Consider the following 26959-nt stretch of genomic DNA (forward strand, 5'->3'; position numbering starts at 1 on the left):
GGAATGTCAAACTTGTTGCCGATGCCCGCGGCTCGACACATCCGACTCAAGGATAAATGAGAAAACCCTCCTGGAGCCAGAAGCATTTGACGGAACAGCGCGTATCTTATGGATAGTATTAAAGAAAATGGCGATTAATTTTTGTGCTGAATACATTTCATACTGTGACAACAAAAGGGATCCTGGGCTCTCCAGTTACTAGCCGTGCGCGCACCCACAGCGGCGCATTGACTCTCCTCGCAGGACTGAACGCGAGCGCGAAGTTCTCCTCAAAGGACCGCCGATTGAATGCATTTATCTACCTTTTTTGAATTCGTGTAAGTGTTTTTAGTGTAGAATAATTAGTCGGGATCGCGCGCATTGCATTGGAGATGTGAACATGGGACATGTGCTCTGCGCGCTGGTTTGCACTCCTCTGGATTTGTGTTGAACGACTTGGGGACGTTACGCATCGAATAATGATGTAAACGAGGAGTTTTTTAAGATGTGCATTTTTCAGGGTCGCTGCTTTAAGGATATACAAAGAGGAGTTCGCGTTTTTACGCTTGTGCTGGAATTGAGGTACTTCCAATTGTCATCTGATCTCTTACTTTCGCATTATTAAATATTTATCAATAAGCACGTGCATGTGAAACGTAAACTTTGTTTTTTTTTTCTTAAATTGTTAATTACGTTATTGAAAATATATATAATATTTGGATTTTTTAATTGGCTGCTAACATTTGCTTCTGAAAGACACAAAATATATTTTTTTCAAAGTACAGGATTGTTTGATTCAATTGTGTCTTTTTTTTATTTGCAGAGACGAACAAACAAAAGGAATTTAATCCCAGTGGACTGAAAATGAACTCTAATTATAACAGTGCCGGATTTCATATGAAAGGGCCGTCGGTAGCTGTGGAGCCGATGATGGGTCCACTAAATGAATCCCCTGTGCAGGGACTCAACTTTGTCTCAAATAGAGACCAGTATGGATTCCAGACTCATGGCCATGGGGATATGCTCGCTATGGGAGTTCAGCCACAACATCAACTCCACATGCAAGGACCGTTCAACCATCAACCTCCTAACCACGAGCAGCATTCACATCTGTACCAGGACAGCGTCCCCTCTTGCCTGCATGGGGACAGACACATGGGCTTCAACAACAGCAACGCAGGTCACCCGCATATGTTTGAAGGAGGATTCGGTCAGCAGCTCGCAGAGGCGCAGTCACGAGAGTGCCTCTCGCAGCAGCAGCAGCAACAGAGAATGGCCGCGATGCCCGAGTTTCAACCGCATGGCCATCCGAACGGCAACCACGCCGTTCCAGCTCCGTGTCTTCCGTTAGACCAGTCACCAAACCGTGCCGCGTCCTTCCACGGCCTGCCGTCCTCGTCCCCTGAAACCCACAGACTTGAACATTACAGGCTTTTCCCACAGGGCAGGATGGGGGGATCAGAGCACTGTTTTCCCTGTGATCCTCTGACGGGGAATTTCGATATGACAGGATTCTCCTCCGCGGACTCTTCAGAGCACAAGCTGCCCTATTGTGAAACGGGGAACCAAGTGGTCGGGGGTCATTTTTCCACTTGTAATCGAAACGGTTCCCGAGGGCCCTTGATGGGCGGCTCTAAAGTCGACCAGCAGCTACCTCAGCAAAACGTGTTTTCGGACCGATTCGGGAACCGGGGGAAAATAGATCCGGGGGTTAACGCTAGACACCATCTCATGCCGCAGCAGAGACCGGGACCCGTCGCCCGGCAGAACCCCGGCTCCCCAGCGCTTCCACGGTTTTATCACACTCCGGACTATGTAGCGAACAATACGGATGTTCAAGGCGGTGCCCCGATGGTCCACGTTCAGCATGGCCACCTAGATCGGCCCATACATAGACTGAACAACCATAACATGCACCCCTTCGGGGAGCCTGTGTTTGATGTCCCCCAGCTCGCCCCGCAGCCCCCACATCACCCTCACCTCAGCTCGCTGCCTTATTTGAATATGGCAAAAAGGCCACGGTTTGATCTCCCAAACGGCTCTGCTGGAGAGAGCTGCAGCCCCCTGAGCAACAGCTTACATAATCGGCCCAATCTTGAGAATCACCTCTCCCCCTCGGCTTTCCCCTCTCCCATGGGGGACTTTACATCTCATGTGACGGATGGGTTTCCATCAGGCCCCCTACCCTTGAGCTCCGGCCCACAGCAACAGCAGCAGCAGCATCAGCAGCAGCAGCGGCGGCAGAACGCGGCGATGATGATCAAACAAATGGCATCGAGGAGCCAGCAGCAGAGAATGAGACAGCCCGACCTGCAACAGTTAAGTCTCCACGGGGACGTCACGTCAAACGGCATGGTCTGCCGTGGCCCTCTGGGTAGTGTGTCTCAGTCTAATTTTGAGAAGAAGCATAATTTTCATGGAAACTTTGACAGCCCCCACCTACCTCAAGAAAACTCATGGTTTCCTGAGCCGCAGCAGCATTGTAGAGAAACAAACACGCATGCCTTGGAGCAGGCAGAGAATGGCCACAGCATTATTTTTAGGCAAGGCGTCACAAGCATGGACATGCAGTCTTTGAATTCTCCGGGAGCGCATCATCCGTTTGAAAATAATGTCAGCAATCCTCTGCAGATGCAGTCTCCCGATGAGGGCACCATGCAGCCAGGCGCACCCACGGACAGGAGGCCGGCTGAATTCGGAGGCATGGCGATGAGGAGGCAGCATAGCTTCCCTCCTGGAGGGCCGAGTCAACAGGGAGCCCCCCAGAGCAATCCTCCAGGATTTAGCTCCTCTCCAGGGAACTATCCCGCCCATCCCGAGTACCTCTCCAGCCAGCACCTGTCAGTCAATAAGCTTGGGGCCCTCTCTTTGGGGAATTTGAACAAAGCCAGTACAAAAGACAGTGTGTTTGGCCAAAGCTGTCTGGCAGCCCTTTCCACAGCCTGCCAGAATATGATCGCCAGCCTTGGGGCCCCGAACCTCAATGTGACTTTTAATAAGAAAAGTCAAAATGAGGCCAAACGCAAAGCAGGTCAGGTTGAGCAGGACATAAATAGCAGTGGCAGTAGCGGCCCAGGGGCAGAGTATTTCCAGAGCAATGCTTCTCAGAATAGTCAAACGCCTTGCTCTGGGAATAACAACAATACGATGGCAGGTCAAAGTGGTACGGGCCAGATGGCGAAAAGGGAAGCGAGCACCCTTTCCCCGAACGACAACATGGAGTCTGGATGCGAGGGGAAAATGGCAACAGGCAACGGCAAGGGGAGGGGGAAGAAGAGACGCGACAGCGGGCACATCAGTCCCGGAAACTTCTCGCCTCCGTGCGGCGGTAACCCCGTCGTCAGTCCGAGTCAGCAAGGCTCCGCTTTGAACGTAGGCATGGAGGGCCGCGGCAAGACCCCTGAGAGGTCCCTGGTCTCCCCATCCTTCGGCAAGCCCGACCTCGCCACCTCGATGGACAGCGGGATCCAAAGTGTGGGCAAGTCGGACGGCGTTTCACCGTGCATGGATTACTTAGACGAAGCCAGCCCCAACTACAGCGCCGAGGACCCGAGGCCTTGCAGAGCCGGCGTCAAGTGCAATTCTGAAAACAGGGCCGGCTACAGCGACAACCCGTGCATGGAACAGGTGCGGACGCCATTGAGCAACCCGGGCCAGGACGAGGTTCATCCTCTGGAGATTTTGCAGGCTCAGATCCAGCTGCAAAGACAGCAGTTCAGCATCTCTGAGGACCAGCCGATGGGAGGCAAAACGGGCAAAAAGGCCGACTGCCAGGCCAGCATGAACGGAGAGTGCGCCCTGGCCAATTCCAGCCCGGTCACAGGCAAGGGCCCTGTGAATACCATTGACCTTGACTCTCTCATGACAGAGCAGCATGCCACCTGGTATGTGCCTGGCAACAAGGCTCTGATAGAGGACCCCAGTAATGACAAGTGCCTGGGATTCTGGGATCGAGCACGGGGCCAGAGTGACAACAAAGAAGGTAAACTTCATTGACTTGCAGTGAGAGCATGATGAATTGGTGTTTTTATGGACTGTTGAGTTTACTTTGATGGCTTAATGGTTGAATAATGAACAACCCAAGGTAGCTTAACCTCAGGCACAGGGACCCATTTACAACTAATCTGTCACCCAGAAGTGAGCTTTAATTAGCACACTTTAAAACACTCAGTCTTGAGCTGACAGAAAACAGGATGCAAAATAATAATTAACTCACTGACAGCAGAGAAAGTTTGTTTAGGTCTGCAGTTTGCACTTTGCACGATGAAATATGAATCTAAATATATAAATAATTGTACACTTTTAATATTGTATATATATGCACACACACACACTAGCAGGAAAAAAACAGCTATTATTTTTATATTAGTAGTGATTATTAGCAGCATCAGTATTAATATTTCTTATATTATTGAATATTTAAACATTATGAAAACTGAATGTTTTGATTCCACCTTATTTGTACTTACATTTAACTTTGATCTAACTCTAACACAAAGAGGATCTGCAGTTAAGATTTTAATGAGATTTAAGCACATTCAGATCTTAACTACAGATCCTCTTTGTGTTAAATCTAAGTGCAAATAAACTGCAATCAAAACCTCCTGTAACCCGTGCAGCTTTCTTCTGGAAAAAAAAAAATTCTGCAGTGTTTAATATGTTCCTGGTAGCCTAAGTGTTTTTACCCCAGGCTTTCTTTTCAAATTATTTACTGGAAACTTTACACGGCCGTTCAAATGTATTGTCAATGGTATAAAATATCAGTCAAGAGCATCGTAGGTCACAGAACTCCAGTTCCTCGAATTTCTTGTTGAATGCCACAGCAAACACATTTATTTTGGAAACAAACGTTGTCTGAGGAGGTTAGAACAGCCAAGTTTGCGATTAATTTGACTGCAGGCACGTCAGAGCTCGCAGTGGCGTTATTAACCCGTGAGGCCTGACAACAGCGCTGTGCGAGGGTTAAACGCAGGCGTTAGGCGCATGGCCAAGATTCAGTGTTGTTTTACCCACGAATTCTCTTTCCTGTCACTTCACGCTTCATGATTGGTCCCGTCGGTCCTGTAATTGCGCGCCATCAGATATGTCAGAATCAGACGTGTGGCATCGTATTCGTGAGGGGACGTGGTTGATTTTCACGATAGTCCGAGAGGAGGGTCAGAATTATTTTCTTAACAGGACTCGTAACTTAAAACATCCAAAAGCTGTAGCAGAGCCAGTTGCATGGTATTCCCTTCACAAAAAAAAAACACACCAGAGACCGCAAATCTGTTTTTGCATTTATCTCTATTTCCATCTTTTGCACCGGGTATTGAGTTCCTTTATTATTTTTTTAAACACAGTAGTGTTCTCTTTCTCTTAATGAAGTTTTGCAGCAGTATTGATCACAATAATGTGTTGAGCTGTTTTTATTTTGTTATCTGCTTTATATATGCTTTTCCATCAAGCTGTTAAAATGAAATGAAAGATAGTTGCTGTTTAAAACTGAAATCATTTCAGGGATGTGATTTAGATGCATCTCGACCAAATGTAGAACAGATGTAAGCTGCGAAAAGCACGTTATCAGAATGCAGTCCGATCACAAAGCTCCAACTCCGAGCGTTGTTTTTTTTTTTTATCACTATTTTGCCTAATAAATGGAGAAGGTTGTCAGATGCAATTTCTCAGACGGGGCTGTCGGATATTCTGACAGCTTTGTGGCTCTGAAAATAAACACTAAAGGCCAGAACAGACAGAAAACAAAGGAGAAGATGCAATGGTCTCCTGGGAAAATGACTCAAAACAACACTCCAGAAACAGACTGAGAACACAGGTATAAGGATGCGTTTTGTGAGGAAGGGACGTCAGTGATGTGAGGAGAAAAGAGGGCTTGATATCTATGTGGAAAAAATCAGCAAACAGTGTACACTCTAAACGCTGTGTAACTTGCAGATCCTTTATAAAAATGAGCTTCCTTGTCTTTGAACGTTTTCCGTTTGTCAGAAAAGCCAGATATCTCTGTGGCTCTGGATAAACAAATTTGTAAACAGTGTACACAGGGTGCAAGTTGCATCTCCTAAAATAACCATCAATGCTTTTGAATGTTTCCTCATTTATCAAAAGCACCATTTGGTGTACACTAATTGTGGTCGTCATTTGCGTACAATATAATTAAATGTAGTCAGTTTTACAGCTAATATCTCTGGTTTGCATGATGGATAGCAATTTGAGCACTGCATGCGCAGATGCACACCTTTCTATGGGAGTGTTTGTTTGCCGAGCAGAATTAATTAGTGTCTTCTTGTGTCCGTGTGATACACTGCATTTTTCCGTGAGGAATGTCAGGGTGGAAACGAAAAAAAAAAAGCATGATCTTGTCTTGGCATGTATTGAATTCCGCTTTTGCATTTTGTCAAGGGACAGGCTTGTATCGTCAGAGATGCATCGCTTTGATTCGTGCAGCATCTCTCAGTGCTAAATGTTAAGGAAAAATTTCAGTCATTGTTTGTTTCACCATTATTATGTCCTCATTTGACTAAGCGTAAAGGCAGATGCTAAGCAAAATGTGCATGCTGCACTTTTCCATAAAATTAAAATAGATGTTTTTCTATCACCAGACCTTACCGTAAAAGTCTTATTTGCAATATTCTATCTCTGAATATTCCCATTAAAGGTCTTTTTATTATTATTATAATGTATTATCGCCGAGCTGTAATTTGCTAAATGCAACTATAAGGCATTAGGATATTGTTACAAATAAATTTGACTTGACCTGACACTAATGGCATTTGTAGTCGCATTTTCGAAATGTTTTTAACCAAATACAACCACTAAAGAGATTTGAGAGCTTCTGTGGAGAAGAAGATTTGTGTATTTAACACAAAGTAAAGAAAAGAAAATGGCACGAGTAAATTTGGATTAAATTTGAATTATTGGCTTAAATACTTTTTTAATGTTCAAGCTGCTCTTTTGAATAGGTGTTGATTTTTATACCACCAAACTCAGACAAAAATAATCTTATATTTCATTAAAAAACGAAAATTAGTCTTAAGTAGCACAGGTATATTTTTAGCAGTAGGCAAAAATACATTGTTCTTTTTTTTGTATGCCTATTATATTTTATGCCTATATTTTCATGTTTCATGAAGATATTTTGTTAATTTCATACTGTAAATATATCAAAACTTAATTTTTAATTAGTAATATGCATTGGTAAGAACTTCCTTTGGACAACTTTTCCCTTGATTTTCTCAAAAAAAAAATTTTTTTTTTGCACCCTCAGATTCCAGATTTTCAAATAGTTGTATCTCAGCCAAATATTGTCCTATCCTAACAAACCATACATTAATTGAAAGCTTATTTATTCAGATGATGTGTAAATCAGTGATGTATAAACCAATTAAAAAATGGACCCTTATGACTGGTTTTGTGATCCAGGGTCACATATAAGGAATTTAAATATTATAATAATTAACATCATAATTTTCTTTAAATAAAATGCTTTGAAACAATGTATAGTGAGAGAAGCACTATACAAATTTGACTTGATTCAATTTATAGTCATGTTTTTGAAACATTTTTCAATCAAACACAAGCACAAAAGACATTCAAGCTTTAATGGAGAGAGGAGGATTTTTGTGTTTAACAGAAAGTAAAGAAAATAGCATGAGTTTCAATGACTTGAGAGAATAAATGACTAAATTAACATTATTTTTACCTAAAATATGACTTTAAATATTAAAAATTGCTGTGAAAAAGGAGATATTTGGCAGAATGTCCAAGCTGCTCTTTTCAACAACAAAAAAAGTAAATACCACTAAGATCCATAATAAAAATCTGACCTGTGTGTCAATTTTTCGAAATTAAGATATAAGTAACAAGTATACATCACTTGAAAGTTGAATAAATAAGCTTTCCATTGATGTATTGTTAGGATAGGACAATATTTGGCCGAGATTTAACTATTTGAAAATCTGGAATCTGAGGGTGCAAAAAAAATCAAAATATTGAGAAAATCGCCTTTAAATGAAATTCTTAGCAATGCATATTACTAATCAAAAATTAAGTTTTTATATATTAACAGTAGGAAATTTACAAAATGTCTTCATTAAGTAAAACATGATCTTTACTTAATGTCCTAATGGTTTTCGGCATAAAAGAAAAATAATAATTTTGACCCATACAAAATGTGCGACTTAAGACTAGTTTTGTAGTCCAGGGTTATTATATTTATTATCACACGAATCTGCTAAATGCAACTATAAAACATGAAGATATTATAACCATGAACAATCATGATTTCTGTGAAGTTGCTAGGAATAAATTAGTTTTTAAAATTTCAGCTTTGGTGGAGATAAAGAGTTTTGTTTAAAAAAGTGACAAAGAGAAATAGAAAATGGCATGAGTTTAAGGTTGAGTAAATAATAACTACGTTTTAATCTGAAATCCGTCTTAAAAATGCGTGTTTTGTGGGCCCGTTACAGATAGGTCAACGCTCAAGCTCCGAGGCCAGATGTAAATTTTCCGTGTCACCTCATATGTTGTTGTTGTCATACGTGTCTCTAAGATCATTAATGTTTCTTCTTAGCAACCCCACCCAGAGAAACATAAACCAACAAGTTTCTCCCCCCTCATTTGTTAGTGACCAGAGCCTGCCTGTGAACGGCATATGGAGCAGAAGGGTGTTGCTTTTCCAATGCGTACGCTTTAGTGCATGTGTTGCGCTGGCCAAGAGAACACGTCTAAGAGCCAGACAGAGCAGTCAGCCATCCAGACAGCAGTCAGCCTTCCAGACTGGGCCCCACAGCTGGCCCGCTTTCCCAGCCCTTCCCCTCTCCAGATCCAGGCCCGGCGCTCATGAAGGCGATCCCTGTCCGCTGCGCGCCGGCAGAGGAGGAGGGGGAGGAGGGGGGGAGAACGGCCCCAGGGCTCTGATGTGAAACTCCTTTAGTGCTTTGGGCCCTCGAAAACTGTGAAAAGCTCTTTCATATCCCTTGGCCTGGGTCCCGCGCTCTCTTTAGAATATTTTAGAATAATTTCATTCTAATTTGTCAATGGAAATTCAAACCATATAACAGCATATAAAAACAGGTTCTGGAGGGACTAGTTTATGTAAAAGAGCGCTCCGGTGCCAAGCTATTTCCACGCTCTTGTGTGGGGAGGCACCCACTGCGTCCCCTGCAGTTCTGTTGGCTGCCGTTGAGAGACTCGCAATGTAAGCGCTTAACAATGATATGGACACAATCCCGGCGTTTGAGTAATGAAGTCTGCACTGTCGGGATGATTCGCAAGATGGAGTTTAAAAGAGCAGTTTGTGCAAAAACCAGCGTTCTGTCATTGTTTACTCGCTCTCGTTTCTTTCCGATCCGTAGGGTTTCTGTGGCACACACAAAAGAGACTTTGAAGAGCGTCCTGGCTGCTCTTTTCCACATCATGATGCTGAATAGGGAATATTTTGGAGTCATTTTGAAATGGTTTTGATGTCTACCTTTAAGGATTCAAATACCTTTTTGGAAAATAAAATGTCAAAATTTGGTGGAAATAATGTTACATTGTCATACAGTGGAACACAATATTTATGTAAAAATTTAAACAACATGCTTATTCTGACTTTTAACTATTAAAATGTATAAAAAATATGGGAGCATATTAAATTTTGTAATTTAAATGAGTCAAAACTTCTTATTGACAAATGGGCAAAACCTAGGATAGTGGCAAATTTGAAAAAAAAAAAAAGGCAGAATTACAAGTAACTTAGGGTGAAAGTAAATTGTCTTTTAATGTCATAAATTGATTTTTGTTGTAAATATGCCTGAGAAGATTGTTACACTGAATAAATTTTAGTGGGTGTCTTCTGTAAATTAGGGGAAAATTTATGATATTTATTTTTTGCTTAGAAAAACAAAAACAATAACTACATGCAATTGAATTAAATTAAACAGAAAACTTTTTTATATTTTTTTTGGCAAAACAACAACAATTTAAAGCCGTATTACACTTATTGTTTTTATGCTTAAACTCTTTTTCATCTTTTTTCATATATATATATATATATATATTATATATATATAAAATCAGATTTGAGTTGGATTGCATTCTGATAATGTGCTTTTTGCAGCCTACATTTGGTTGAGATGAAATTATAAATCATGTCCTTGAAATTACTGCCAGATTTTATCAATAATATCTTCCAGCAGTCTGTTAGAATGGGGGAAAAAAACTGTTAAATGGAATTTCAAAATATTTAAAACATACAAATATTTGTAAAAATATTAAAAGCAGATAGCAAAATAAAAATATATTAATAAAAATGTATTATATTGTTTTTTTTTTTTTTATTCCAAACATCTGTGATGCGATTTTAATGTTTTTCCCTTGTATCTCCTCACAGGACATGGGTAGGAGCACTCCTCTGCTGGCTCTACTTTAGTATCACAAAAAAAAGGTAAGACAGTCCAATCTATCAGATATATCAATCAGTTTGGTCTCAGAAGTGAAAATGTTTTTACTTTCAAGGTCTACCAAGAGCTCTAAAGTGATATTTGCTTATGTGATTTCAAATTCATGCAAAAAAAAAAAATCATGTTGACTAGCCAAATTCTCTGTGAAGATGCACCACCAATCAGAGAGCTGTGCGCTGTTACCATGGAAACAGAATTTGCTCCAAAAAAGCTCATTAGTCACCGCCCACTCCCATGAAGCTTTGCGAATGATGTAATCAATTCAGCCTCCTTAGACTGTCAAATTACTTATATATTGAAATGTTTTTGTTTCTTTTTTAGTTTTTGCTTTTTTTAAAGTGTGTATATAGGTTTTAATTTATTTATTTATTATAGTGATTCAAGTTAAACTAAATAAATGGGAAATGATTCCTTAGATTCTCAAACTACTTATATGTTGGAAAATTTTACAAAAAAACGATGCATAATTCTAATATATTACAATAATATATAATGTTTTCAATATATGATTCATTGTTTTGTTTGTTTTTTAGTATCATTGAAGGTACTATTATAGTTTTTATGTTTTGAAAATGTTTAGTTTTTATTTATTTAAACAAATTGTAATTTTTATTAGTTTTTGCTTAAAAAAATCTGTTGTTTTTATTTATTTTTATTTTATTTTCAATTTCAAGTAAACTAGCTGAAATAAAGCCAGTTTATTTAAAGTAGTGAAAATAATTTTATGGTTTTAGTTAACTAAAACTATAACTTGAATTCATCATTTGCAATGCAACATGGGGTATTAATTCCTTTGAATCAGAGTTTGTAATGTTGTTGGTTTGGGTATTCTGTGAAGTGAGAAAAATACTTCACAAACAAAGGCCGCGCTCGCCGCAGCATGCCGTGATCTGTACCGACTCGTAAATCTGCCCCGATCTGTACCAAATTTCCACGGAACGAGCCGCAAGTTAAACTAAATAAAAAATGAGAAATGATTTTTAGGTTCTCAAACTACTTATATATTGAAATATTTTGCAATAAACACCTAAATATGTCATTCTAATATATTTAAAATCATATAATGTTTTTAATATATGATTCATTGCTATTTTAGTATCATTAAGGTGCTATTATAGTTTTATTACTATTTTGAAAATATTTATTCAAAAAAGGTCATTTTTAATAGTTTTTGATTTTAAAAAAAATATCTATATAGTTTATCTATATTTTTTATTTTTTACCTATATAGTTTATTGTCAATTTTAATGAAACTATCTGAAATATATGGAAGCCTGTTTCCACCACTGAATAAAAAATAAAAAAAGGTTATTGCGACTTATCTCACAATTCTGACTTTTTTCTCAGAATTTGCGTGATACAAACTTGCAATTCTGAATTTGTTTTCTCAGAATTGTCAGTCATAAAGTCAGAATTGCGAATGTAAACTTGCAATTGCGAGTTATAAAGTCAGATTTATGAGATACAAACTCGCAATTCTATGAACATATCAGTCTTTTTTTCCTCCTCAGAACTGGACTTTAACTTGTAATTGCGATAATTCTGAGAAAAAAAGTCAGAATTGTAAGATACAAAGTTGCAATTGCGAGGAAAAAAAGTCATATCTCATTTTTCACAATTTTTTCTCACAATTGTGAGTTTATATCCCCCGATTCTGACTTTATATCTAGCAATTCTTACTTTATAACTCGCAATTGTGCATTTATATCTCACAGTTCTGAGAAAAAAAGTCAGAATTGTAAGTTTATGACAATTCTGAGAAAAAAGAATTGTGTGATACAAACTATTGTGAGTTTATATCTCACAGTTCTGAGAAAAAAGTCTGAGTTGCGAGAGAAAAAGTCGCAATTGTGAGAAAAAAAGTCAGAATTGCACGTTTATATCTTGCAATTCTGACTTTATTTCTCGCAATTGTGTTTATATCCCGCAATTCTGACTTTATATCTAGCAATTTATCTCACAGTTCTGAGAAGAAAAAAAAAGTCAGAATTGCGAGATGTAAACTAAACTAATCATTCTGTTAAAATGTAACAGAATTGTGAGATAAAAAGTCGCAATTACCTTTTTTTTATTTTTTATTCAGTGGTGGAAACGGGCTTCCATAAAAATAATTCCAGTTTAAGGTTTTTATATATTTTCAATTTCAAGTAATGAAAATTATTTTTATGGTTTTAGTTAACTGTAATAATACTTACACTGTGTTTTTATACTAACATTTCTACCAGTGTTATTGATTTGAATACATCATTCGCAGTGCATCATAGGATATTAATTCATTTGAATAAGAGTTTGTAATGTTGTCAGTTTGGCTGTTCTTTCAAATGAGAAAAATACTTCGCAAACCAAGGCCGCGCTCGTCGTGATCCGTACCGACTCGCTTAATTTCCGCGGAACGAGCCGCAGCCGCCGCGCCATCTGTCTCCCGCCGTTTGAGCGCGACGGCTCCCGTTGCTATTCCTGCGAGCCGTCCGCGACGATTCCATGGCGACAGGATGACTGACATGTGTCGCATCTCTCCACAGGTGCTGCACGATCTCGCTGTGAGGGTGGGGGTGGGACCTGGAGGAAGCCACCCGCGGTGTCCGGAAACCTCGGGACGCGGGGGTGGGGAGGGGGGGACCGAGGGGCCCCTGTTGTTCCTCTCACTTCCAGATGCGACTTAAACTCATCCAGAACAACTCTAACCACTTTGGGACCTCGCTGGCTGCTTTCCGTAACTGTAAGGATGAGGGCCGGCTTGGTGTTTTCCAGCAGTAATTGGATACTTTTTCTTTCTTTTTTTTTTTTACTAGCCCCAGAGAAACCACAAACTCTCCGGGTGTCCGTAGAGTGAGTCTTCGGGCCAACAGAGTCTCTTTAGATTGACTGGAGACGAGAGACAATGGGATACAGGAAATACACAAGCACACCAGACTGGAATCTTGGACAGCGAGGCTCAGTTGCTTTTAGTGTATTTTTATCTTCTATAAAGTTCCATTTTTGCTGGGATTACCTCATTTTTTTTTTTTTTTTTAAGACTTGCAAGTGAGGGTTTAACTAGTTAGTCGGAAAGCGTGCGCCGCTCTCTCTATAAATATTTATTATCCCCGTTTGTTGAGCAAAGCTCCTCTTACTCGTGAACTTCAGCGTCGCGTTTAATCCATCTTTTTCGGTTACGTTATCTCTTTTTTTTTGTGGTTTTGTTTCCAACTCCTGAATTCTGACAGCGAGCTGCTGTCCAATAGAGACCGAATTCCTTCACACGAGAGGGAAGCGGCGTGTTATAAAGCTTCCCATTCTCCGAGGTCTCGAGCAGCAGGCTCCGTGTCTGTGGTGGGTCAACCTTTTGACTTTGAAAGGCCAGTGGGGGTTCTGTCCTCTCCCTACTGTTTTTGGAAATTTGATATTCACCCTGAGAACATCCCTTTGTGACCTGCCTGGCCGGCATCGGAATGCCATTGTTTCAAGTCGAAACTCTCCTTTGCTTGGGTTTTCCCTCTTTACCAAGCCTCCATTGAGACCCTGAGCTTCCCTCTGCCTTTAAACCAACTGATGGTGAATATGTTTAGTCGGAATTGGCAGGCTATTCAAGCGAGGACAATGGTTGGAGACAAAAGACTTTCCTTTTAAGAAAATAGGTTTTCTTCTGGAGAGAAAAAGGTCTTTAACCAATTTTTTGGTCTTCGACACCTCTCTGTTTCCTTGTTCTACCTCTTTTCTCCGTTTTTCTCTCATTATTGTGATATACACGAAGCTTAAAGTGAAGTTATTTGTGCCCGCAGAGTTTTTTGTAAATAACCTGTATATTATGAATCACTTATTAACAATAAATATGTTGTAAATTATGCCTTTTCCCCGCTTCCTCTGTCCTCGCTGTCATCTCATTAAATATTTTCCTCTGAAATGTGCCGTTCTTCCCAAGAGAAAGCCGAAATTAGCACGCTCTCCGTAGCTACCGCTTGAAGTTGGCGTCGAAAACTGTTTTAAAAGTACGATTACATCCATTTTTGTTTGATTAGGGGGCACCGGGTTTGAGATATGCCTGAGAAATGCCGTCTTTATGTTTACCCTGAACTAATCTTAAACAGTGGGAAAATACTTTCAACCGAGAGCTGGAGAGAGAGAGCGAGGGAGAAGTCAAACGAGGAGACTGTTTGTGAAATGCTCGGCTACAAATCTCCAGTGGTTTGGACGAGCTTCGAGACCGCTGGCTTTGGGTGGTGAAGTCTCCCGAGTATCGATCGTGATTGCTCCGGTTTTCTTTATGTAAATCATTGCTTATTGATAGTGGAACTAGTTCAAGGATGTAAAGTGCACATTGCAGCACAAGGGCCGTTTCTAAACCTTGGAAACCATTTCTGAGAAGAATGTATAATGTGCATGTGTACGCACACAACATGTGCTGATTACACTAAGCAGATGTTATAGTTCAGCGCTCCTCGACTGGTTTTGTTTCAGCTCATCGGCATAGGCCCGAGAAGGAATATGCAAAATGATTGACATGACATGACATAAACAACTTTGTAAATGCATAAACACCAACAGAAATGGGATCTACCTGCGGAATACATGAAATAAACACTTTAGAGGATAGATTTTGTATTAACAGAAGAATTAGTGACATGAATTGGTGTGTAAAAGCAGTTTTTAATAAGCTTTATTTGTAGCAATAGCCAAAAATACGTTGTATGGGTCAAAATTATATTACTTTTATGCCAAAAATCTGTAGAATTTTAAGTAAAGATCATGTTCCATGACGATATTTTGTAAGTTTCCTACCGTAAATATATCCAAACTTAATTTTTAATTAGTAATATGCATTGCTAAGATCTTCATTTGGACAACTTTATAAGCAATTTTCTCACTATTTAGTTTTTTTTCTCAATGGAATTTCTTAAATGAATTCTCAATGGATGGACTTAGCTTTCAAATGATGTATAAATCTCAGTTTCAAAAAAGTGACCCTTATGACTGGTTTTGTGGTTACATATATACTCTTATAACAGCAATAAAAATATTTATTGCACAAAACCATTCTTTTGCCACCCTCAGTCAAATATTGTCCTATCCTAACAAACCGTAGATCAATGGAAAGCTTATTTTGACACTAATGACTGGTTTTGTGGTCTGGGGTCACAAATGAGACGTAATGACATCAGGAGGCTGGATTAATTAAAAGTAATTAGTTTGCTGATCGATTAAAGCCAGATCTGGGGCTTTCTAAAAATGTGAAGCATTTATAAACTCGTCTGTGTTTTAATTTTTTTACTTTTCATAAAATATTTTTACATTTATTTTTTATTTTTTTATTTTTTTATTATAAATGTATAATTTTTGTACAAATTCATTAACTTGCATCAAAGCCAAATTAATTTTTCATTAAATAAATACTTTTTTATAAATGTATTATTTTAAATGCATATGTTTGTATGAATTTATCTAGAATGTAGATGCAAATCATCATACATGTGTATATAAAATTTGATTGCATGTGCAACTTCAGACGAAAAGATAGTGTTTTGATAAGCCTGTTAATTCTATTATCCTAACTATTTACGATTATAAAATGAGTTGCATTTTAATATTTGCGTTTAGCATTACTGTTGATGATCAGAACTGACTTGCAACATATTTTCTGGTTGCAACCCACCAGTTTTGACTTAACCAAAAATCTTAAGAAATAGCGCATAAGTGCCACCAATATTCCAGATGCAATGTCCCAGCGTGTTTTGTGCTCTCAATGCGTCTTTGCTGATATTTGCATGTCTATTCCAGCGCAACAGAGAGAAAGAGTCAATACCACGGCCATTCTGATTCCCAAGAGTGACGCACCGTCTAAGAGACGGAATCTCTAACAGGAAACGCAGTCTGAAAAATGTCCTAGTGCAGTTAGGCCGAAGGTGCATTTTCTTTGGCTGGCGCCAGACATTCTTGCTCTTGTTTTTCCAATTTACTGGAGCTACAGTGAGACAGTTTTCCCATTTGGAGATGACTGCAAAGCTCTGCTTTTACTATTGTCGATCGTCATTACGAGAGCCGCTTTTAGGCGTGTTTACGAAAACACTCATTTGCAGACGTGAAAAAAAAAGAAACGTTTCTAAACGCTCAAATTAGATCTGCAGGTTTTTGTAAAGCCCCAGAGTTGGGTTTTAATCGATCGGCAAACTCTGCATTTTAATTAATCCGGCCTCCTGATGTCATTACGTCTCACTTAAGCTTATTAAAAACTGATTTGATTTGTTCTGCATCCAACATTAAGCCGTTTCGCTCTTCCAGGCAAGACAGCGGCGGGGTTCGTCGTGTTTGTTTAAGACGCCGATGGCTTTGCCATTCCCCGTGCAGCGCGTGCGTTGGCCAGAACGCGACCACATGGTTTAGTCCTCACATACATGTTAATATGCAACACAAGTGGCTCTAAAATTGCAGGCCTTTGAGAGCTTTGACAGTCTGTGCATTCATTCAGTCCCAAAGCAGGTTTTCCTATTCATCTCCCCTCACAGAGGAACACCATGGTGGGACTGCTGGAGAACGGGACAGAAAGTGGAGGAGGAGAAGGAGGAGGAGGGGTATCTAAGCCCAGCTTGGCTTCAAGAATGGGATTCAGCAATTGGTGTGCAAATGGCAGTGTCTCCCACAGTCCGGCGATCCCCAAGGAGCCCAACAGTGGAGGGCCACTGGCTTGGGTCTCTTGTCTGTCCTCTGAATTTTTCATAGGTCAGCCTTCACAATACACACTTAAATAGCTGGGCAGAGCCGATGGAAATCAGCATAGAGAGAGAAAGAGAGGGGGAAAATCCACCCCCCACCCCTCGAACAATGGGAATAAACAAAGATTTTGCTATCTTTTTAAGGAGAGCTCATCCAAAAGCAAGCTGCTTGAAAGGAGAGAGACGTTTCTCAGTTTTCTTTTCTTCAGGAGAGCATGAGGAAAGGGGGATGGAGAGGATCTCTTGTGCTTGGGAATGCTTCGCGATCCTTATATTTTTCTTTCCGTCCTTCCGTCCCCATTAGGGTGGACGCGCACCCGGGTCGTCTGAAACTTCCTTTTGTTTGCGCTCTATGGGCCGAGGAACCCGGTGGCATTGGCTGCTTCAGGCTGCTTGGATTCACTTAACGCTTCTATTATCTCTAATGGTTTTGGATGGCTTGTAAAGACTTCCATGTGCCTTATCTGGTTGGGTGGCGGTGGGAGGGAAACCGCGAGACGTAATTGACTGATTGTTATATGGAGCCTTCATTGAGAAAGTAAAAGCGCTAAATGTCATTGAAGACGTAGGAGCATTTACTAACATTTGCATTTGCATTAAATATGTGCATGCGGAGTGTGCCGCTGATTTATTTGGCAGCTCGTAGATCATCCAGACCGGCGGCCTTCGGCTGCTTTTGCTTCAGGACCCAATATGGGAGTCATTTATTGTCATGTGTTTTCTTTGGTTTCTTATTGGTTTCGTGCAAACACTTCTCAATCCGTTAGCATCCGAATGGCACTTGCTCGGCTGGAAGCCCACTGCATGCATCTTCTGCACATTGTTTAGGTCAATCACCTGAGCCATAAATGTCACGTGACTAATTACCCTGCATTTATTACGTCCTGACAGCGCTGATTGACTGATGGCTCCACGGGCCCTTCATTAGCGACTATCCTGAACTGTGACGTCAATTTCACGCTTTTAAGAGCCACAAAAACAATCAGGAACTTGTAAAAAAAAGTATTTTATCCAGAATGCATAAATTGCAGGCAAGGAAACACGTTTTTTATCCAACATGGTATTATGTAATTATACATTTTATCAATGTAATCAATGCATTGCAGTCCCTGGAAATTGCAATCCATTTGCTCTCTATATTGTATGGGTCAAAATTAGTTTTTCTTTTATCCCAAAAATCATTAGGATATTAAGTAAAGATTATGTTCCATGAAGATATTTTTGTACATTTACTACTGTAAATATATCAAAACGTAATTTTTGATTAGTAATATGCATTGCTAAGAACTTTATTTGGACAACTTTAAAGGTAATTTTCTCAATATTTAGATTTTTTTTTTTTTTTTTGCACCCTCAGATTCCAGATTTTCAATAGTTGTGTCTCGGCCTATATTGCTCTATCCTAACAAACCGTACATCAATGGAAAGCTTATTTATTTAGCTTTCAGATGATGTATAAATGTATGACCCTTATGACTGGTTTTGTGGTCTGGGGTCACACATTTATTTAGCAGAAGTTTTTTTTTTTAATCCAAAGTGGTGTATGTAATTGTACATTTTATCAGTGTAATCAATGCATTGCAGTCCCTGGAAATTGCAATCCATTTGCATTTTTTTAAAGTTATTATTTTGCTATTTATATTCTGTTTGCTGCATGCAAAACATTTCATGTTAATGCACTTTGGATAAATGCAAATGCATAAGGATGCAATATGTGACCCTGAACCACAAAACCAGTCAACAATAGCCATCCATACATCTTTTATTTAAGTAAAAGATCATGTTCCACGAAGATATTTTGTACATCTCCTACCGTAAATATATCAAAACTTAATTTTTGATTAATAATATGCATCACCAAGAACTTCATTTGGACAACTTTAAAAGCAATTTTCTCAATATTTAGATTTTTTTGCACCTTCAGATTCCAGATTTTTAATCTCAATGAGATTTCTCAAATGGATTCTCAATGGATGGATTTAGCTTTCAAATGATGTATAAATCTCAATTTCAAAAAATTGACCCTTATGACATATATACTCTTATTGCAGCCAATAAAATAATATTTATTGCACAAAACTTGTTGCAAATAACGTAGTTTGGTTGGCATTTTCTTTAATCGTGCATATTTTGGTTACGCAACCTGTTCGTGTTGGTGTCTATCTAATTTGACTCGGTTCTATAAAGTTACAGATGATTTCAACCTTTGACGTCAACAAAATAAGATACGGATGTGTTTTCTTTTAAAAGCTGATGAGCCTAATTTTTATGCGTTTGCTTTTGGCAGATGCATTAATCAAAAGCGACTTGCGTTGCACTGAAAGTATACTTTAGTATTTTTTTTGCATTGAATATTATCCTGTTGTCCGGTGAGCCGGTCGTGGGTCGCGAGCCACCGGTTGAGGACGGCTTGTGATCTAGACCATATGGATATGGATTTGGTGGACTCCCATCCCCCCACGAGCTTGACTTGTGGCTCTTGGTCGGTTGCCGTACGTATGACTCAACATGGCTTGGGATTCAGGGGTGGAAACATCAATACAGCTTTTTCTTTTCACCTCTTTTCTCTCTTTTTCACTCCCTTTCCCTCCAATTCCTCAAAGCCCCCCACCTTTAGCTGCTGGCTGACCTCTCCTTGTCTTCCAGAGAAGGCCTCAGCGTGTCAGGAGCTGGGGGGAGCTGGGGGTCTGTGATGGACTGAAAAAAGCAGCTGTGCTGCTGTGCTGACGGCCCACTGAGCGTCTCTCCCCCCGTCACACCGAGAGAAGGCCTCCTGCCGTTTTCCTCTGCCAGGCAGCCGCAAACTCCTCCAGCAGCCCCTCGCTGTAATCTGAGCCGCATTTCAGCTCCCTGAGCTTTGATTAGTGCAGGAAAAACTATGCTGTTTTATACTCCTTTTGGACGAAATCAGCGCCATCAATGCCTCAACACCTCAGACTTGTAGCTGTCGGTTACTGTGGCGGATACCTTTAGTGAGTTGTAAAACATCTTGTAAAGTGGCTTATTTCAGCTTAAAAATCAGTTTTAGCATTGCAACATATCTGTGAACTATCAAATACATATTTCCTGTGCAAAACTTCCACTATGATGCATGTAAGTGCAACACACTAACAACAGTGTAGTTAGTGCATTGCTATGCAGTTGCTAGGGTGTTAGTAGGTGTTTGTGTACTGAAACTGAAAATCCCGTCCTCATGTCTCCATGATATTTTGGACATTTTATTGTCTGCCAGGTGAAGAGTCAAAAGTTACAAACCATTAAAATGCTAAAGAACATGCAGTGCATTGCACTGCAATAATGAACTATATATGTGACCCTGGACCACAAAACCAGTCATAAGGTAAAATTTTACAAAACTGAGATGTATACATCATATGAAAGCTCAACAAATAAGCTTTCTGTTGATGTATGGTTTGTTAGGATAGGACAATATTTGGCCGAGATACATCTATTTGAAAATCTGGAATCTGAGGGTGCAAAAAAATCAAAATACTGAGAAAATCACCTCTAAAGTTGTCCAAATTAAGCTCTTAACAATGCATATTACTAATCAAAATTACATTTTGACATATTTACAGTAGGAATTTTACAAAAAATCTTAATGGAACATGATCTTTACTTCATTTCCGAATGATTTTTAGCATAAAAGAAAAAAGAAAAGAAAAGAAAAAGAATAATTTTGACCCATACAATGAATTTTTGGCTATTGCTACAAACATACCCCAGCGACTTAAGACTGGTTTTGTGGTCCAAGGTTGTCATGATCTGGGCTGTGGGGCTTCCCTCAGCCTCTCGAGGTCGCTGTTCCCCTGCCACTGCACCTTCCTAATCATTCACGGTTGTCTTGTCATTTGCACTGATTTCATGCACACCTGTTCACAATTACTCCTGGACTATAATAGATCCCACTATTCACTCTGTATTCATGTCTGCATTGTCTCGTGTCATGTGTGTTTTGTGTTCCGTGATTTTCCCTGGATTTTGAATCTTGTTCTTGGTTTTGTTATTTTGTGTTTGAGTTTTCAGTTTGTGCCGTGTTGGCCTTTTGTTTGTTTAGTTGGTTTTCTTTTCATTAAAAATCTACTTACCTGCATTTGGACCCAGACCTCCCGTGTGTTACCGTGACAGAATGCAGACATCACTGATGGGTCCAGCGGGGAGTAATTTTTTTGAAGAGGCGGCGGCCGCACGTTTGGGGGCGGTGACCATCTGCTCTGTTCCTGACACTACCGGGATGTCCTTCGAGGCAGCGTCGGCCAAGCGGTTTGAATTCATTTATGCCTGCTTGGCGGCACTGGACACCCGCAGCGCCGAGGCTGCACGGAAGGGTCCCTGCTTTGCGGCGGGGGCGGAGACGCTCTTTCGCGGGGATGTGGCGACAACCGCCATCCCTGTCTCTGACGCTGAGACGGCTGCGAGTCCTATTCCTGACGCGGCGGTGACCGCTCTCTCTGCTCCTGACGCGGCGGTGACCGCTCTCTCTGTTCCGGACGCGGCGGTGACCGCTCTCGCTGTTCCTGACGCGGCGGTGACCGCGCTCTCTGTTCCGGACGCGGCGGTGACCGCGCTCTCTGTTCCGGACGCGGCGGTGACCGCGCTCTCTGTTCCGGACGCGGCGGTGACCGCTCTCGCTGTTCCTGACGTGGCGGTGACCGCGCTCTCTGTTCCGGACGCGGCGGTGACCGCTCTCTCTGTTCCGGACGCGGCGGTGACCGCGCTCTCTGTTCCGGACGCGGCGGTGACCGCGCTCTCTGTTCCGGACGCGGCGGTGACCGCTCTCTCTGTTCCGGACGCGGCGGTGACCGCGCTTTCTGTTCCGGACGCGGCGGTGACCGCTCTCTCTGTTCCGGACGCGGCGGTGACCGCTCTCGCTGTTCCTGACGCGGCGGTGACCGCGCTCTCTGTTCCGGACGCGGCGGTGACCGCGCTCTCTGTTCCGGACGCGGCGGTGACCGCTCTCGCTGTTCCGGACGCGGCGGTGACCGCGCTCTCTGTTCCGGACGTGGCGGTGGCCGCTCTCTCTGTTCCGGACGCGGCGGTGACCGCGCTCTCTGTTTCTGATGCGGCGGTGCCCGAGGACATTCCTCTGCCGGCGAGGCCAGTTCACATTCCTATGACTGCGGTGCACGCGGACATTCCACTGGTGGCGAGGCCAGCTCACGTTCCACTGGCGGCGGTGTCCGCTCACGTTCCTCCACTGCACGGGCCTGGCCCGCCGTCCCTCCCCCTGATTCACCTTCCACCGTTCCTCCTCCCTCCAGGATTTTGTTTGGGAACATCTGGAAGCCGTTCCCTTGAGGGGGGGTAATGTCATGATCTGGGCTGTGGGGCTTCCCTCAGCCTCTCGAGGTCGCTGTTCCCCTGCCACTGCACCTTCCTAATCATTCACGGTTGTCTTGTCATTTGCACTGATTTCATGCACACCTGTTCACAATTACTCCTGGACTATAATAGATCCCACTATTCACTCTGTATTCATGTCTGCATTGTCTCGTGTCATGTGTGTTTTGTGTTCCGTGATTTTCCCTGGATTTTGAATCTTGTTCTTGGTTTTGTTATTTTGTGTTTGAGTTTTCAGTTTGTGCCGTGTTGGCCTTTTGTTTGTTTAGTTGGTTTTCTTTTCATTAAAAATCTACTTACCTGCATTTGGACCCAGACCTCCCGTGTGTTACCGTGACAAAGGTCACATATGTGACCCTAAGAAGTTCATTTAGACAACTTTAAAGGTGATTTTCTCAATATTTTAATTTTTTAGCAAATCAGATTCCAGATTTTTTAATATCTTAAACCATACATCAATTGAAAGCTTATTTATTCAGCCTTCAGGTGATGTATAAATCTCAGTTACAAAAAAATTAACCCTTATGATCTTATGTGGTCCTGGGTCACATATATGAATAATTTATTATTAAATTATACATTTTTTAATTGTATTATATATTATTGCGTAATATTATTTATTTAATTCATTAGAAATTAACTTTTGAATTTATTTATTGAGTAACTGAATAGCAATTTACATTTAAGGTTCCATTGGTTAGCACAATTGTAAATACATCTGAAGTATTTATTAATTTTACTTTTTCTATATTTTCAGTATTTATTTTCATGTAGACCTAAGCTGACATGAACAAACTAACAACAAATGTATTAGTCATTGTTAGTTAATGCATTATTAGTAAGAAGAAACTCATTTATTTAACATTGCTGTCTTAGGGCATACTGCTGTTATTGCTGTTAGCATTAAGCTAACTACTTAAGTTACAGCCATTTTATGACAGTTCAACTTTGTTGGTTTAGCGTTTAATGATTTTAGTAAGGATTAAAAGCACAATAATTAAAATAAAAACGGCAAATTTATCTAATGAAATTCGCTTGTTTCTATAGGTGTTGGATGCTAATGTCGGGAAAGAGCTTCCTGTTACTATCAGACTCAATTTTAAGGATACATCTCTACTCATTCAGGCTTTGTTTATGATCTTAATAATCTCTAGCTGAGGTAACATTATTATTATTATTAAGAAAAAATGTATTTATTGAACACTGGTGTCTTATATCACACTGCTATTGCCACTGTTAGCATTAAGCTACTCGATTTTGTGTGGTACAGTGATTTTACCACAGTTAAAAGCTGTTAAAAAGGCAGAACTTTGTTGGTATCATGTTTACTGCTTTGGTTAGGATTAAAAGTGCAATATCTGTGAATTAAAAGATGCAAATTCAACTAATTAAAATGGATTAGTTTCTACAGGTGTGTGTCGGATGCTAACTAGCAGTGCTGCGCTAACTTCCTGTTGCTTTCAGATTGTGTTTTAAGGATAAATCTCCACTCACTTTGTTTATGACTGAAATCTTTAGCTGATTAGTCTATTATTATTAAGGAAAAAATTATTTAATGAACATTTGGTGTCTTATATCATACTGCTATCACCGCTGTTAGCATTTAGCTACTCAATTTTACTCAAATTTAGCTATTTTAGGCCAGTTAACAGAACTTTGGTTTAGTGTTTATTGCTATGGTAAGGTTTAAAAGCACAATATCTGTGAAATAAAAGATGCTAATTCAGCTAATTAAAATGGATTTATTTCTACAGGTGTATGTTGGATGCTAACTAGCAGTGCTACGACTTAGCAACTTCCTGTTGCTTTCAGACTCCGTTTTAAGGCTAAATCTAAACTCACTGATTTCTCTAGCTGATTAATACATTGTTGTTAGTGTCTTATATCATACTGCAATCACCGCTATTAGCATTACGTTACTCAATGTTGTGCAGTACAACTATTTTATGACAGTTAACAGTTAAAACTTTGCTGGTTTGGTGTTTATTGCTTTGGTAAGGATTAATATTTATCAATATCTGTTAAATAAAAGAAGCTAATTTAACTAATTAAAATGGATTCGTTTCTACAGGTGTGTGCTGGATGCTAACTAGCAATGCTATGACTTAGCAACTTCCTGTCGCTCTCAGACCCCGTTTTAAGGCTAAATCTAAACTCACTTAAATCTATAGCTGATTAATGCAATCTTATTATTAAGAAAAATGTATTTATTGAACATTTAGTGTCTTATATCACACTGCTATCACTGCTGTTAGCATTTAGCTACTCAATTTTGTGCGGTACAACTATTTTAGGCCAGTTAACAGTTAGAACTTTGTTGGTTTGGTGTTTATTGCTTCGGTAGGGATTAAAACCACAGTATCTGTGAAATATAAGATGCTAAATCAACTAATTACAATGGATTTGTTTCTACAGGTGTGTGCTGAATGCTAACTAGCAATGCTATGACTTAGCAACTTCCTGTTGCTTTCAGACTCTGGATAAGTCTCCACTCACTCAGGCTTTGCTTATGACTCCGAAATCTTTAGCTGATTAGTGTATTATTATTAAGGAAAAATTTATTTATTGAACATTTGGTGTCTTATATCACACTGCTATCGTCACTGTTAGCATTTAGCTACTCAATTTTGTGCAGTACAACTATTTTAGGCCAGTTAACAGTTAGAACCCTGCTGAAAAAAACAGCTAAAACCAGCCTAGGCTGGTTGGCTGGTATTAGCTGGTTTAAGCTGGAAGTAGCTGGTTTTAGCTGGTCTCTCAGGCTGGCCAGGCTGGAAAAATGGCCAAAACCCCTCTAAAACCAGCCTGCCGACCAGCATAGGCTGGTTTTAGTTGTTTTTTTTCACCAGGGAACTTTGTTGGTTTAGTGTTTATTGCTTTGACGAGGATTAAAACCACAATATCTGTGAAATAAAAGATGCTAAATCAGCTAATTACAATGGATTAGTTTCTACAGGTGTGTGCTGGATGCTAACTAGCAGTGCTGTGCTAACTTTCTGTTGCTTTCAGACTCCATTTTAAGGATAAATCTCAACTCATGTAAGTCTCCAGCGGATTAATGCAATCTTATTATTAAGAAAAATGTATTTATTGAACATTTGGTGTCTTATATCACACTGCTATCGCCGCTGTTAGCATTTAGCTACTCAATTTTGTGCGGTACAGCTATTTTAGGCCAGTTAACAGTTAGAACTTTGTTGGTTTAGTGTTAAATCTAAACTCACTTATATTTAGGCTAAATCTAAACTCACTTAAATCTATAGCTGATTAATGCATTGCAACATTTGGTGTCTTATATTACACTGCTATCAATGTTATTAGCATTTAGCACCTCAATTTTGTGCGGTACAACTATTTTAGGCCAGTTAACAGTTAGAACTTTGTTGGTTTGGTGTTTATTGCTTTGGCAAGGATTAAAAGCACAATATCTGTGAAATATGTAAGGAATAATTGACGACGGGCCGTTGAATTCTTAGAAAATAATGCACACCAGAGGTGGTGATGCGGCCACGACGCGAAGCAAAGAGAACTTGACACTGAGTACTCTGTGCCGGATGCGTTTCGGACAGTGGCATAGAAAGCTCGCAGCTGGGTATTTAAAGCGTCTGCCCCCTCTCTCTCTACCTCATCAGACATATTTTTGGCCTTAAGCCAATCGTTAAACACATTAACTGCCCAAGCTGTTGTTTTTTTTTGGTGTTTTCTTCATGTTTTTCTCCTTCGAGTATGTCTAGCTGTTCTTCGCTGATCGTCTTTTGTTGTTGCCGGCTGCCTTTGATGTCCGCTACCGTTTATGTTGTTTTTCATCTGGACTGTCCAATACAGCTGCCGCCCAGTTGTTAAAATTTTCATATTTACCATATAAATATTTGCCATGTTATTGTTGTTGTTGTTTGTGTATGCAAATGTCCGCTATTACAGTTCTAACTATGCGAAGTGATATGGAACTGTAATGCGGTCAAGAGCTGCCTGGAACTACGTTCGCTGTGCGTTTCCCTGAAAATAATGCACACCTTCAGAACGTTCGTCAACCAATCAGATTCAAGCATTCAAAGGCCCCGTAGTATAAAAGATGCTAATTCAAATAATTAAAATGGATTTGTTTCTACAGGTGTGTGCTGGATGCTAACTAGCAGTGCTGTGACTTAGAAACTTCCTGTTGCTTTCAGCCTCCGTTTTAAGGATAAATACCGAATTCAAGTCGACGTCTTCAGTCACTCGGGCCTTGTTTATGACTCTGAAGTCTCTAGCTGATTGAACGTTGTAGCCAGCGCTACAAAGAGATCCAGCGAAAGGCAAACAGTCCATTTGCCTGGCTCTCAGATAAACCCCAGCAGAGAGGTGCTTGATGATTAATTAATCAGCGAACTGGCAGTCTTGACTGAATAATTCATCCCGTGCCCTGTCTGTAATTTCTGCATCTCCATATTAGATTCCGGATCTAAAGGGGAGCGCGCGGCTCGGCGGCGAGGTTACCTGCTCCGCGGCCCCTGTCATTCACGTGCTTAATGACAT

At 40.4% G+C, this 26959-nt stretch overlaps 1 protein-coding gene across 1 annotated transcript; it reads left to right on the forward strand.

The window, feature by feature from the left end:
- Positions 1–13004, forward strand: mn1a (meningioma 1a). Its single transcript, XM_073829776.1, has 4 exons — positions 1–561; positions 803–3961; positions 10349–10402; positions 12941–13004. Exons 2-3 carry the CDS (start codon positions 844–846, stop codon positions 10357–10359), a joined length of 3129 nt encoding a protein of 1042 aa, XP_073685877.1. The 5' UTR covers positions 1–561; positions 803–843; the 3' UTR covers positions 10360–10402; positions 12941–13004.
- Positions 13005–26959: the final 13955 nt, after the last annotated feature.

The sequence above is a fragment of the Garra rufa genome, chromosome 23 (genome assembly GCF_049309525.1).
Source record: "Garra rufa chromosome 23, GarRuf1.0, whole genome shotgun sequence".
In the NCBI taxonomy this organism is placed as follows: domain Eukaryota; kingdom Metazoa; phylum Chordata; class Actinopteri; order Cypriniformes; family Cyprinidae; genus Garra; species Garra rufa.